The sequence below is a fragment of the Thrips palmi genome, unplaced genomic scaffold, assembly GCF_012932325.1.
Source record: "Thrips palmi isolate BJ-2018 unplaced genomic scaffold, TpBJ-2018v1 HiC_scaffold_4, whole genome shotgun sequence".
NCBI lineage: Eukaryota > Metazoa > Arthropoda > Insecta > Thysanoptera > Thripidae > Thrips > Thrips palmi.
The window spans coordinates 366,765-381,044 of record NW_023144631.1 but is presented as its reverse complement, the minus strand read 5'-3'; the positions used below and the strand labels follow the sequence as shown (position 1 = coordinate 381,044).

Genomic DNA, 14,280 nt, shown 5'->3' with positions numbered 1-14,280 from the left:
CACTCACGGAGCCCTCCATAAGGGTGCGAGAGAGGCAGGGCTGCGAACCGCTCTTCTGAATCGCTCGGCAGGCGAGGCGCCAGTAGCGCCAGTATGTATTCAAGTTAACGACTGTCCCTGAATCACACTCGCCTGCAGATGTCACCCTTTTGACGCGCGGCCCCCACAGCCCCCACTAACTGTCGCGACGACTTGTTATTTTTCCTGCGGGGAGCCCTTCGAAGTTTCCGAGTTGGCCAGGTCACTGCCCATTCGTCTCGCGAGTGCGAGCGAGAGGGAGCGAGGGGACAGCGCGCGACGTCGACGGGATCATCCATCAAACCCGCCCCCGATTTTTTCAAGCGGCGGGGAGGGGGGAATTGCCGAAAAATAGCCGTGTGTGCTTTATGGAAGGCCCCGGCTGCGGGTAGGAGCATGCTGGGGCAGGGATGGCAGGGCAGGCTCCCACAGCGTCCATGGCGTCCGTGGCGTCCATGGCGTATGGCCCGGCGCCAGCTTGCTCGTGCCGTGCCGCGCCTTCCCCGCGGTGCCCCGCTAGCGCCAGCGCCAGCAGCGCCAGCCAGCCCGGGCCAGGGCGGCCAGGGCCCGCCTGCCCCGTCGGAGCGCCGCCGCCGGCCGCCGCCGGCCCGGGCCAGCGCCAGTGCCGGGCGCCGCACACCCGGAGACGGAGACATCCCGCAGGCCGACCCCGCCTCGCCCCGCACCCAAGCCCGCCGCCACCCGCCGCCTGCCTCCAGGGCCAGGGGGCTCCAGGGCTCCAGGGCGGACGGACGGGACGGCGCGACCCGGAACGAAGGCGTCGGGGACGCCGAGACGCCCGGCCCGCCGCGTGGCGCCCCGACGCCGACGCCGCCCCGACGAGGCCGCCGACGAGGCCGCCGACGCGAAGCGCCTCCACTTATCGCCGCGGCCGTGACTCCGTGACGGGGAGCAACGACGCCGTGAACCGCGCCGACCTGGAAGGGAAGGCCGCGCTAAGACGAGCGGTGTTGGCTGAGGTCGGCACACGCGCACACTCACACCTGAACAGCCACACACACACATTCACACTCAGGCGCGCGCACGCACACACTAGGCGACGTCGCCTGTCGTGTAAATACCGCAAAGTTACTCCCGCTTCCGAACGATGATCCTTGTATACTTTAGTACGTGTTTGTGACTGGCTAGCTGAGGGTGGGGGCGGCGGGGTGGTGGGGGCTAGTATATTCGCTATACTGCTATACTGGGGCCGAAGGGGCGCGGGGAGCGTCGCGACGCCCAGCGGGGGAAGGGCCGGGCGATGCGGCGGCGCGGGGGATGTCTGCTGTGGCGTCGCTGCCGCTGGCGTCGTCTGCCGCTGCCTCTGGCGTCGTCTGCGCGCTCACACATCAGACGCTCGCCTGCCCGGCGCTGCCAGGCGCTGCCCTGCGATGGGCGGAGGGCGTCGCGGCGCGTCGCGGCGCGGCGTGGCGCGCTGGCGTCCGTCTGGAGCTGTCTGTCGCCGCAACAAACAACAAAAAAACGGGCGTCGCGTCGTCGCGGCGCGAAGAGGACGCCATTGGTGATCCATCCTGCAGAATAATTGGCGTCGCGACGTTTGCGGGGCGCGCCGGGCCAAAAGCAGCCAACGGCCGAGCAGGCGCCGCCGGCGCGGCCGCCGCCACCACCAGTGCGGCGCCGCGCTGACGCCCAACTAGTAGACTAACTATTACCCGACCCGGTGCCCCCGCGGCCCGCGGCCGCCCAGACCTGTCTAATGAGACGACGGGGGGCTTGGACTGGCTTGGACTTCCCCGCGCTCAGACTCGCCGGTGGCCTACCCGTGTGGTGGTGCAGGGGAAACTTTCCGCGGCACCGTCCGACGGCGAGGTCCCTCCCTCCCTGCCCGCGGCCCGCGGCATGGCAGCGCCCTCCCCGCCCCTCCCCGCCCCTCCCCGCCCCTCCCCGCCCCTCCCCGCCCCTCCCCGCCCCTCCCCGCCCCCTCCGGTTGGCGCGGCGCAGTGGCGGCCCGGACTGGGGCCATGGATGGCGGGACGGGACGTCGCGAGGCCGGCGCGCCGCGACGCCGCCAGGACGCCGCCAGGACGCCGCCCGGTCCCGGCAGGCGGGCGGCGGCGGCCAAGGCGGTCGGGCCGGCGGGGACGCCGCCGCGTCGGGACGCCGGCTCCGGGCGCCGGCATAGTCGTCAACAATCCTTGGCGCCTTCGAACAATACGCCAGCGCCGACCCGTTCATGAGCCACGCCGTCGCGGACGCCCGGAACGAGACCTCGGTCGCGACGCCGTCGTCCCATGCCCCCATTTGGCCCCGGCGTCTAGTGCCCCGGCGTCCCCGGCGGACTGCCACCATCACTGCTCCCGTTCCAGGGCGACCACGGCGGTGCCTCTTCCTGCAGACTGCAGCCCCCCTCCCAGACGGCGGCGTCAGCTGTCAGGTGGCGCAGTCACCTCGCCATGCTCATGCACCGCACCGCCGGACCGCCGCCAAGGCTGATCACCGCGCGTTTCCACTTTCGCCTTGTAAAGAGCGGCGCGGGCAACCTCTATGTACTGTACTCTGATACATCAAAATAAATTTCCTGAAAGTTTTGAAAGTTTTGACACTTCGGCCAGGTGCTCGGCTCCAGGAGGCCTTGCGTTGTCCCCCGCGCATCCTAGAGCTCAACAAGGACCCTTGCCGAATCCGGTGGTTACCGAGCGACAGCGCCAGCCGCGTGCGCACTCAGACGGTACTTGCAGTTTTATAAATAGACTCGATACGTCAAAGTATGCTCAAGACGTGTTTTGTTCCATGCGCTTTGTCTTTGTCCTTCCCCTCTCGCCGCAGCCGCACCCAGCGCCACCCCCAGCGCCATCTAGCGGTGGCGCCACGCACCGCGTCGCCGGCCAGCTTCTCGGCGCACCCGCTAGGTGGCGCGGGTCCTAGCGCGCCGCGTCTCTGTGACGTGATGACTTTCACTTCGAACGTCGGAGAGGCGTTTAGTGTAACATTACTCAGTCAATCGCGATATGACAATGTATGGCGAGGTGCTGAGTCAATCGACGATGGCATCATCAGGTGTTGGGGGAAGGGAGAGGGGGAGGGGGATACAGACCACCCTACCCTGAAGGTTCCGAACCGGTCATTCGGACGTTTGGCTTCGACGCGTGTAGCGCCTGTGAGGTAGGCCACCAATCCGTCGGGCAATACGCCGGTGTGGAGACGGTGGCCTACCTCGCCCCTGTGACAGTCAAGAACGGGGCCCACGACCTCCGTCGTCTACCACCGGTGTGATGCGGTTCAGATCAGCGACCTACCTCACAGTACCTCACACCTCTACCTCACAGGTCCGTCCCGATCTAGCGGGGCGCTAGACTGCCGTGCCAATCCCTATGGCGGTTAACTCAGCATTTCTTTAGCGGCTGACGCTGTGACGTCTGAACCCTGCCTCCTCGAACCTTGCTATTGCCGCCCTGGCCGCCACCACAACCACCCCTGCCGCGACCCCGCGAGTGATTCATTCATCTTTCCCCGTAAAGACTGATTTCGCGGCGCCCTGGCGCCTTCAAACCCTCGGCGGCGCGCTGCCATGACGGCACAACTTTTAATCGGTGCCTCTCGAGACTTATCTGTCTCCTTGCCGATTGTCCTGGCGGCCGCGCCGCAAGGACCGCAAGGCAGTGCTCAGTGCCGGGGAGGTCATCGCAGCCATCCAGCCACCGCGGCGGGATTAGTGGAGGGATCTTTATAGGTTTGCGATCGCAGCGCCCACAAGGTAATGAATGACGCGTGTATCGACGAACCGACGAATCGGCGCCACTGGCGCACGCAATCAATCTCTGACGCCGCGCCCGCTTTTCCTGTTGCTCCTCCCCAAGGTGCTCCTCGGCGCCGCGATGAGCGCCGCCCTGCACGTGACGGTCGGCCCGGAGGCCAAGACCCACCCCGGCGTGTCCCTGGGCCGCTTCATCCTGGACAGCCTCAAGAAGCACGCCAACCTCAGCATTCCCGCGCAGGTGCGGTCACGTCGGGACAAAAACATGGCCCCTCGGGTGCTGCTGTACTTATCTTCCCCAAGAGCGGGTCCGGCCGCGGGTCCGGCGGGTTCAGAGACGCGATCAGAGGGGAAGGCAAAGTACAGCAAAATGCGCCTTCGTACTTAGGGGCAAAGTGCGACCTTTTGCCTGCTTTTCAAAAGGCTTCACAGCCGGAAGGGGTAGGCAACAACTCCCCCTCCCCAGGCGCGGTTTACGGAGCCTCCGACAGGGGTGCGATTGCGTATATTTTGCACACCTGTGTGTGATGTGTGATGCTGGTCGCCTGTCCCCAGGCGTGTAGGGAATCTCACTGGGGGGCGTTTGCCCCTTCGCCCCCCACCCCCTTGAACCGCGCCTGCTCTTCCCGCCCCGAACTGACCTGACCGCCTGGCGCCTGGCAGGTGGACTCGGAGTCCGGGCGCGCGATCTCGTTCCCGGACATCCTCCGGATGTCGGTGCAGGCCGCGGAGGGGTGGCGCGCCCTGGGCCTCACCAGCGGCGACACACTGGCGCTCTTCTCCTTCAACAACCACTTCGTGTACCCGCTGTTCTTCGGCGCCATCCTGGAGGGCATCACCGTCGCCATCGTCAAGCACTCCACGGCGGGTGAGTATGCTGCTTGGCGGCACGGACGGATCCAGAGACGGGTTCAGGGGGAGGAATATCGCAAAAGTTGCCTGTCTACAGGGGTAGTGTGACTTGTTGTCAAACCGGAGTCTGGCCGCCCTCATCGCCCGCCCCTTGGATCCTCCCCCAGTGGTCCGCGTGCATTGTAAAACTTTGCCTGCAGCCGAGCTGCGCGCCTTCCTGGACATGTGCGCGCCCAAGGCGGTGCTGACCGAGGCCGAAAGCCTGGACTTGGTGCTGTCGGTGCTCACCCCCGCCGAGCGCCACGTCGTCGTCACGGCCGAGAGCGTCGCCACCACCGCCACCTCCGACGCCGAGGTGCTGTCCGCCACAGACTTGTTCGCCAAGGGCGGCGCGGCTCGGCCGGAAAGCTACCAGCCCGGTGACGTCACCGACGTCCGGGAGCACATCGCCTTCCTGGCCTTCTCGTCCGGCACCAGCGGGCTGCCCAAGATGGTCAAGCTGAGCGACTACTCCTTCACCATGACCCTGCAGTTCATGTGAGTCCACTCCGCACTGGACAAGGACTTCCGCGGCAGTTTTGTCCCACGAGACGCTAGTGCCACTGAAGGGTTGCCAACTTCGGTTAGGAAATGCCTTGGCTTTGGTCCCTAAAATTTTCCTGTCGGGCGGGAAACGATGACGACCCCGATGACGCCCGGTGCTTGGTGGTGCCCTGCAGGAGCGACTGGCACGTGCGGGCCGGCGACCGCGTGTTCATCACCTCCCAGCTGGCGTGGATCACGGGGCTGGCGTTCACGCTCGTGAGCACGGTGCTGGGCGCGACGCGCGTCTACGGCTGGTACGCCGCGGACGCCGGCGAGGTGGACTGGCTGGGCATCCTGAAGCGCCACCAGGTGGGCATGGTACAGTGCGCGTTGTCCATTGAATGAAGCGTCGGACTGACGACGGTGGCGGCCTTTCCTAGATCACCACGTGGTTCCTGGCGCCGCCGGGGCTGACGCTGCTGGCCACGGAGGCGCGCGCGCGCAGGGCCCGCGGCGCCGAGGTGGACATGTCCAGCGTGCGCGTGCTGCTCACGTCCGGCACGGGGCTGCACGCCGACGCGCAGCGCCACTTCGCCGAGGTCCTGGACACGGACGTGCTGCAGTTCTACGGCATCACCGAGGTCGGCATCATCGCCGCGGACGCGCCCCCCGCCAAGCCCGGCTCCGTGGGCCGCCTCACGCCCGGACTGCAGCTCAGGGTGAGAGAGACAGGGGCGCGAGATCAGTTGTGGTCTAGCCTTTCAAGTCAAGTCAAGTTACGGGGGCGAGATGTATCGCCTACTTACAAGGCGGCTTCACCGTCTTCTGTTTTAATTGTCTTCGTTCTGCTCTTTTGCGTGGCCTTTCCTCGACGGCCACCCTCCCAGCTCGTGGACGTGGAGTCCGGCCTGGACGTGGTCGGCGCCGGCGTGCTGGGGGAGGTCCGCGCCATGGGCCCGGCCTACATGTCGGGGTACCAGGGCAGCGCCGCGGAGACGGGCCAGGTCCTCGACGACCACGGCTTCTTCCGTACCGGGGACCTCGCCTACCAGGACCAGGACGGCTACCTGTACCTCGTCGACAGGATCAAGGACTCGCTCAAGTTCGACGGCGTGCCCGTGAGTTTATTTTTCGAGTCCTCGCTCTCATTTCGACTTCTAGTGCCTGCCCTCCACGTCACGGATGTGAAGCCCTAACTTGAAGTCCGTCGGCAGATTGCCCCCGCTGAGGTGGAAGCCGTGTTGCTGTCGCACTCCGCCGTGAAGGAGGCCTGTGTGGTGGGCAGGCCGCACCCTCGCCTGGTCGACGTCCCCACCGCCTTCGTCGTCAAGCAGTCCGGCTCGGAGGACGTCACCGAAACCCAGCTGCAGGACCTTGTAAAGAGTAAGGGCTGACCAATCCTTCGTGTTCTTGTCAGACGCTTTCTTTTCCCAAGAAAAAAGTTCACGATTTTGTCGTCTTTTGCTTTAGATCGTCTGTCTTATGAGAAGTGGCTCCGAGGTGGCGTGTTCTTCCGCGATGAAATCCCAAAGACCTCCAACGGGAAGCTCGATAGAAGAAATCTGAAAGAATGGCTGAGAACTTTGCCTCCGCCAGACTGCGACATGTGAACACATGCCCAATGTTTTTTCCGACAACAAAAATTGTAACATCTTGAAAGGAACATGGCTTGTAAAATGTATTTTGTGGTACCTCTCATGAAAGCAGCAAATAAACGTGTTAGATCTTTAGCCGGCCGCAAACCCTTCACAAACCTCCTACGCGCCAACGTTGAAAGGGGCGCCTCTAGCTTGAGGCGAGGCTACCTGGCCGAGCGGACATCCATATGAGAAACTGACGCTGACGGTGCGGCAGTAAAGTGCGTCTGCGTCAGAGTAGCAATTTACTCATATCGCCGCGGCATCAGAGAAGGATTTGAAAGGTGACTAGACTCGAAGTACGCGAGCACCTGAATATGATGCAGCAACATGTGACAGGCCTCCTATCCACCGGAACGCGTTGTAGGGAGTGGAGGTAGAGCGAGCGGTAGCGCCCTCCGACGGGAAGCCCCCGCAACACTGCGGCTGCAAACAACAACAGCAACAGATGGCGACTGCAGCCGAAAATGTCAGTCCAAAATTTGGGTGAGAACAGGGATGTTGAGAAGTACGAGCTCGGCCTGGCCGCTGACACTACCGCTTCTAGATGCATGTTAATTTGGCGGTGAGAGTGTGCTTTGCGACTCGGGTTAACCACTCGGTGGAAACAAGGACGGAGGCTCAAAGAAACGGCGCAGATGGTGCAAGTGGTGCAAGCACACATGCAAGCAGAAGGAAAATGTTCCCTTCCTCCCCTCATCCCCTCCTCCCCCTCCTCACGTCCCCTCCCGTCCCCCTCCCCTCCCCCGCTGTCCTGCGCGTTGAAAAGGCCCCAGGCCAAGGATCATGAGAAACCGTTCTGCATCATGTATTATTGTTTTGGATTAAAAATGTTGCCGAAATCGTGATAATCAGACAAGAGCAGGTGCTTCGATTAAGATCTTTGTTTTCCCCATCGAAACAGTTGGTATACTCATGGCTGCAGGCTGCAGGTTGTTTTCGGTGGTGTTATGGTGACCGATACTGAGGTGCGCTGGAAACATAACCTTAACGTGTGTCAACAAGTAGCTGAACTAGTACGCTATTGTTCTTTTTGTATCCCGTTGTTTCTTTCGTGTTTGCTTTGAGGTGTCTACCACACTGTGGTGTTTGTATTTCTGTTTCATATTCCTCTAATGCTCGGTTTTCTCCGTCATAGGAGATTTCAAGATGGACGGAAATATGATGACCAAATTTAAATTAAAGTGTGTTCTGCTTGAGTTGTTGAAAAGTGACTACAAAGTGACGGATGACACTATTCTTGAAAAGCTCATTTCACACCTTTCTGACAAAGCAACGGGTGAGTGACGTTTGGTTCTATACAGTATGTTGTTTCAGTTTCAACCTTGACGTTTCAAGTTGTTTTGCAGGATCACAAATAATAGATGTACCACTATGTGTTGCCTGGTCTCGTTCAGTTGTATTGTCATGGAACCAAGGACAGACGTCTTCATCAGTCGTGTGCTTTGCTCTTCGTCTTTCTGCAATCATTGTGGAAGATGAAAACAATTTTATCAGCATACAGAAGGCTGTTAGTCCAGAAATTCCAGGTATAGAGTGCCTGGGACATAGTAACACAACCTGCGTGTTTCTGCAGCTGCTTAGGGACGTTTGTTTGAGTACAACTAAGAGTGCAGCAAACTTTTCAGTGAAGTGCGCACTCGTACAGTTTCTTTCATCTTTGCTTAAGCACTCGTCTGGACGGCAATGGCTAATGAATACAGGTAATGCTTCAATCTGATCACTCAGCAGCCATTTTAACTCTTTTGAAAGTGGAATATTGTCTAACGTTAATACTTTAATTTCATTACGTTTTTTAGGACTATGGAAAGAAGTTCATGAAATGACTCTGGGTGATTCCAGTATCTACGTTGTTCGTGAAGGCAGAAGATTTTTGTCAGCACTTCTAAATAATATGGTTTCTCTACAAGAAGCAGAACCAGTCTTAGCGTGTATTTTAGAACCATTTCTATCTATGACGTTGGTTCCAGAACTTCCCTTGGACACTGTATGTTCTTATGATGTTTGTGTGTGTATTGAAAACATATTTGTTTCAGATTGATCATTTCATATTTTTATTACTCTATTTCTTTTCAGCCAAGAGTGATTGCAAGTTTGTACCTCATATCAGACATTTTGGACAGCTCATTTCTGACTTCAGATCCCAAAACCAATGTAATTAAATCACTTGTTGCTCAGTTAGTTTGTAACCCAACATCTACAATAATTCCTAAATGTCTTGAAGTTCTTAAACAAACAAAAAGTGAAGAGATGGAAGAGCTTCTAGCTAAAATAGCTGTCTTTATGTACATTCTGGACACTGTTAAAGATGGGTAAGGTGTACAAAATTTTTGTCAACATTTTTTTAAAATTTTTGTGCTTGAATTTTTTTACTAGTGTTTTTTTTTTTACCCTTTTTTTTCAGTCAAAAGCATCAACCACTTGAGATTAAGGCAATATGTATAAAAATTTTGGATGTGTTCAGTGAACTCATCAATAAAGGAAGTGTTGAGAATGTCTTGAAACTTTGTGTCTTATGTCATAATCAGTGGGCATATGTAGCCAGGATACAAAGAAAAGATGAAGATACGACTTGCGTCCTTGCAGGAGATGCAAAACAGTATCGGTTTGAAGACCAGCTTCTCTGTCTGCAGGTTTGTATCTGACAACACTTATTTTTAAAATCACTTTGTTGTTTTAGATTTTTGTGGATGTTACTGTTGGAAGTAGGAGGTAGGTTGCACCTAGATGTAACCGGTTCGAAGTAGGTTGAACCAAACCAATCCGGTTGCAAGTGGAGCCACTTACTTGTACCCTGTAATTGGCCAGCTATAACTAGGTTGGACCAGTACATTTCTTTTATTTGCACTTGTAACCAATCAGAGTCGGTTGGAAGTGGCTCCACTTGTAACCGGATTGGTTTGGTTCAACCTACTTCGAGCTGGTTACATCTAGGTGCAACCTACCTCCTATTTCCAACAGTAACATGGATTAATCCTGTATACTGATTTTCCATAATTGATCATCTTAAACATTTGACTCCTAAAAGGATCAGAATAGGCTTTTTTTTATCCTCTAGGTCTTGTTTCTGTGAATTATAATACAATTCTAACTGTGTTAATTATTGAAGTGGTATTTAATTACTGCAATGGTCTGAAGATAAGCCTCATCCGCATATAAGCCTGGGGCTTATATTTGGGCTATTACGGTAGAATGTTGTGTATGCATTGATTTTAATTCTAATCTTGAATATTTCAGCTTTCGCCAATATTTTGCTGCCTTTTAACTGTGCCGTCTGAAAATGACAAGGAGCTGTACCTTTATAAACTCTTTTATAAAATATGTTTTGAGTCTCAACGTTTAGTATTTTCTTTCCGGAATATGGTTCTGAAACTAGAACAGTTACATATCTGGTTAGCGATGAGTGCAAGATATGTTATGCATCTTGCCCATGTTTTATCGCTGGTGAGATTTTTTTAAAATGTCTGGGCTAATGTGTAGGATGAACTTTGTTCATTTTTGTTTCTGTCCTATATGTTTTGCTTTACTCATTCGACAGAAAGCTTCTATTAATATGTAATTTGTGGCTTGTCAAATGCTTTTCTATCTTTCAGATATTTTTTTGTCCCTGAGATTTGAAACAATCTTCATTTCACTTCTATTGCTCCCTGCCATTTTCAGTTTGATCCAGCATTATTGTGCGTGTCCTGTCCACTCATTTTTGATCTACCAATCTGTGTGTGTGTGTGTGTGTGTTTGTGTCTGTGTTGGTGTATTTTTGAGGCAAAAGGAAGATCTCAAACATACTTGTCCTTAATCTTTCTTGTCGGCTTAAAGTGTTTTTGGTCTCGGCCTGTGGTCGCTGTTTATAGCTAGCACTGGTGGGCTGCAGGCAACAATTTTGCAGTTTTGTTTTTTGTTTTCCTCTTTACTGTTAGAATATCAAATGACAGGAAATGTGTCTAGATTTTTCAAATTGATATTTTTACACAGATGCTCCCAATGTGTGTGGGTATTTCTGGGGGACCAGAATGTGACATTTTGGCAGAAATTACAGAAGCTTTCATTCAAAAACTGACTTCACTCATACACAATCAAGTTCACCGTATGGTGTATAATTTTCGAAGTTGCATTATTGAAAGAGGTTCTAATGAACGACTTGCTTTGCTTGGTGTGTCTTCTATCAGATCGCTGAAACATGTGTTGAGCAGGGTAAGCCATACTTTAAATCCTTTTGCTTGCTTTCTTATTCTTCATATATAAAGATGCTCAACTTCAATGCAGAGTTTCCAGCTAGCAGAACCTTATCTTAATTTTGCATCTTTTAACTTCATTTGGGCTTTATGCATGTGAAACGCATCCTTCGTTCATGCTTGAATGTTGCTCCATTTTTCATTCCTTACTTGTAGGAAGTTGTTGTAGCTTTTTTGGTTGAGGTGTAATCTGTGGTGTTATCAGCATGTTAGGGTAAGGTATTATAAGAGCTTATGGTAGGACCATACTCATCCATTTATTTGTATTGTGACTCTCAAAGATAATGGATATGCAGGAAATAATTTTGATGTTATTGTTAGATGGCACTACACAACTTTTATATTAGGGTACATGCAATTTAGTTTATGCTTCATTTTATTTCTGTTTGCCATTCACTTTCTGATAGTTTAAGTTGTTTTATTTTTCCATTTATTTTTTAAAGAATTATTTTTGCATGACCTTATATTGCACTAATTTTTGGAATGAGCATGCATACCGCATGTGGGTAACGTCATCTGCTATTATTTTAAATTATTTTGTTGATTTTTTTTAAAGCATGCATTTGTTTTCTAAATATATATTATATCTTGCTTCAGACAACTTGTCACATTTGTAATATCTTATTTGTTCTGCAGGAGCGGGCTGTCTTGGTTTTTCAGTCATTCATATATGTTTTGAAACATTTTGTTCTTTGTGCTGAATCTGAAACCAAGCAAGGCGGATGGGGTGGGGAATTTCGTCAATCACATCACTCAACATTGCTTGTCGCAATTTTGGATGGTTTAGCTAATCTGGTTCGCACCCATCGTATTACTTGGAGAGAAAGTGTTGAGTCGCTGTGCTTGCTCACCCTTGCTCAGGAGCTCCTTGATAATCCAGCATTTTCCAGTAAAGTTGGGGTAAGTAGAACTTTCTTAACTCTTGCTTTTACTTACACATACTTACTGATTCTTATAAATCTCACATGTCTTTCAGCTGGTCGTTCAAGCATTGCATCTCATTCAGCTGTGTATAGAAAACTTCATGCCCCCAAATTTGGCACTTTTAACAAATTCTTTGAGCGGAACAAGTTTTGATCAACTTGGAACACTTATTTTCAAGCGTTTGCATGATCCACATTGGGAAGTTCGTGACAGCTCATTAGAAGTTTTAATCACTCTTGCTACTATTTCAAACTCTAGTATGTATCCCTATGAAGATTTATGAATGAATTTGTGTGTTCCAGTTAAAACTGCATAAATTCTTTTATTTTTCTCCTAGAGTACCCACTATTCCAAGATCTTATCCTGGATAATAAATTGTGCGAGGTTGTTGTTCACCTGGCACTTAATGATGCAGAGAGCTATGTATGTGCTTCAGCTACAAAGTGCCTTACAGCCATGGTTCGGGTTGATCGTCTGTGGAATGAAGAATTAATGGACAAAGATTTGGTGGTGAGTGGTCGTAAAATTTCTTAAGAAGCTATTTCAACTGAGAGTCCAATTGTAATCATGTTGTCTTACTTGATCTTTCAGAATAAAATGATTGGGTTGCTGAATGGTGAGAGTGAAGGGGTCTTAAGAAGAGAAGCCTCCCTACTTCTTTGTGAAGTTTTCAAACATCGCAAAGTTCAGTAAGTTCAGTTACTTGGTAAAACCATGTGTTATTGAAAAGTGCGATAGAAATGTAATTTTATTCATTACTGAATATTTTCAGGTCAGATCTTCTGCACAAAATGTGTATCACAATGGCAAATGTAGTTCTGTCAGATCTTCACTGGGAAGTAAAAGTCAATGCTTTGAACTTTTGGCAGCTTATTATAGACCATCGTATGAATGACCAAGGAATGATTGATGGAGTTTTTCCCCAAGTCACATTTTCCAAAGAACACAGAAAGATCATTAACCTTACTCCAGCTGCTATTCAGGAACGCCTCAGAAAGGTTCTGGTTGAGCTGTCTCAAAATGGATGCCTTCATGTATGTGGTTTACTTCATCATTCTGTTTGATGTTATGGATGTTTTGGAATATTGTTTGACTTATGCTATTGTTTTGGTTACAGGTCTTGCTGGAAACTATACAAAAGGATGAGGATTTGGAAGTTGTCAAGAAAGCGTCCCAGATTATCACATCCCTTTCGGGGGTATTAGAGAGACATGGTCTTTTGGAACCAAAGAATGTTTCAGCACCGTCCCCTACTTCATCAGAAGCACCACCAGCCTCCAACCTCAACCACTTGTCCTCTCCATCAAACCAATCAAATTACACCTCAGAATCTCCTAATTCTCTCTGTGAGAAGGATATTACCAGCACAAGCATTGGTGATTTTAATACAAACTTTGATTCAGCAAAGTCCCAAGACTTTAACTCATTTCAGAACAGTGATAAGCCTGCAAAGTCTATTTTAGATTTAGATCCCCAAGGGATGGGTTTTGCAGTGCTTGATGAAGAACTCGGATTGGACTTTCCCAACATGACGCCTGCAGACCAGGATCAAGTCATTGATTCCATCCTTAATGATAGAGACATCAACTTGTTAGCAAAGGTGTATTTAGGAACTGGAACTGAGTTACCTGGCCGTCAAGGTCCTGAAACCAAAATATCAAAGCCCATTCGGCCTTTGGTCATATTGAACTCTGATGAATTTTTACGTCAGCTTGTCACATTGCAAGTTGATGAGTTGGTGAAGGAGAGAACTCGCTGGATTAAAGATACAGAGGGCAATCTCGAAACACTTTTGGATGATATGTTAATAGCAAGAGCCATTCCATGTGAAGGTGAAGACGACTGCAATGCCATGGACTGTTATTAATTAGTTATTAGGTAAGCATCTTCCTTTGTTCTAGCTTTATGTTGAGTATACTATTTTGAGTGTTCTGTGCCTATTTGTTAATAAATAATGTGTTTTGTAAAGTTTATGTTTATCTTCAATAATTAATGTGCACAGGGAGAGGGATGCACTGTGTTAGGCATGCCTGCGTTTTCCATTTGGTCCCCTTTTGTTTTATTGTTTAATTGCTCTTGTTTTGCCCTTTACTCATATTCTCTTAGTTTGAGAGGCTCCCGTCAGATACTGTTACCACAAAATCGAACCCTCTCTTCATTAGTTTGTCATGTCTAGACCGTGTCCCGTCGTTGGGGTGCCGAGTCGCTCTGATGAACATCATTGATCTGATTTGGCGGCGAGTTCCCCCAGACCCCCTCCCACTTTTTCCTTTTCAGAGTGGGATCTGTGGCCTCTGTACTGGAGGATGTCAATATAGACTGTGGGCCTGACACCTAGGAGAGTCAGGGAAGAATTTTTAACATAAGAAAATTGTTA

The 14,280-nt window shown here is 51.8% G+C and overlaps 2 protein-coding genes across 7 annotated transcripts; both read left to right on the top strand.

The window, feature by feature from the left end:
• The first annotated feature begins 3,582 nt into the window (after nt 1-3,582).
• LOC117650035 (probable 4-coumarate--CoA ligase 2) lies at nt 3,583-6,840 on the top strand. The gene is made up of 9 exons (XM_034393295.1): nt 3,583-3,733; nt 3,837-3,974; nt 4,397-4,601; nt 4,786-5,122; nt 5,305-5,479; nt 5,551-5,829; nt 5,998-6,228; nt 6,325-6,493; nt 6,581-6,840. Exons 2-9 carry the CDS (start codon nt 3,855-3,857, stop codon nt 6,718-6,720), a joined length of 1,656 nt encoding a protein of 551 aa, XP_034249186.1. The 5' UTR covers nt 3,583-3,733; nt 3,837-3,854; the 3' UTR covers nt 6,721-6,840.
• A 174-nt stretch (nt 6,841-7,014) lies between these two features.
• LOC117650022 lies at nt 7,015-14,040 on the top strand. Of its 6 annotated transcripts, none has more exons than XM_034393272.1 (13): nt 7,015-7,233; nt 7,886-8,026; nt 8,097-8,450; nt 8,547-8,734; nt 8,824-9,059; nt 9,152-9,380; nt 9,985-10,191; nt 11,616-11,879; nt 11,956-12,160; nt 12,241-12,413; nt 12,495-12,592; nt 12,676-12,937; nt 13,021-14,040. In XM_034393272.1, the coding sequence occupies exons 1-13, from the start codon at nt 7,215-7,217 to the stop codon at nt 13,768-13,770; spliced, it is 3,126 nt and encodes a 1,041-aa protein (XP_034249163.1). In that variant the 5' UTR covers nt 7,015-7,214; the 3' UTR covers nt 13,771-14,040. The 6 variants fall into 6 exon arrangements, with proteins under 6 accessions (XP_034249163.1, XP_034249162.1, XP_034249167.1 ...); XM_034393271.1 differs by lacking the exon at nt 9,985-10,191 and adding an exon at nt 10,720-10,938 and having other exon boundaries at nt 7,018-7,233; XM_034393275.1 differs by lacking the exon at nt 9,985-10,191 and adding an exon at nt 10,720-10,938 and having other exon boundaries at nt 7,019-7,216.
• The last annotated feature ends 240 nt before the right edge of the window (nt 14,041-14,280 follow it).

Bases quoted from the DNA above. Each gene is read 5' to 3' on its own strand.
- LOC117650022 (XM_034393271.1), top strand. The intron at 8,735-8,823 runs GTATGTTCTTAT...ATTTCTTTTCAG, and splicing joins CAGAACTTCCCTTGGACACT to CCAAGAGTGATTGCAAGTTT. The intron at 11,880-11,955 runs GTAAGTAGAACT...CATGTCTTTCAG, and splicing joins CATTTTCCAGTAAAGTTGGG to CTGGTCGTTCAAGCATTGCA.
- LOC117650035 (XM_034393295.1), top strand. From the start codon at position 3,855: ATGAGCGCCGCCCTGCACGTGACGGTCGGCCCGGAGGCCAAGACCCAC. The intron at 4,602-4,785 runs GTGAGTATGCTG...CTTTGCCTGCAG, and splicing joins CGTCAAGCACTCCACGGCGG to CCGAGCTGCGCGCCTTCCTG. The intron at 6,494-6,580 runs GTAAGGGCTGAC...CTTTTGCTTTAG, and splicing joins GCTGCAGGACCTTGTAAAGA to ATCGTCTGTCTTATGAGAAG.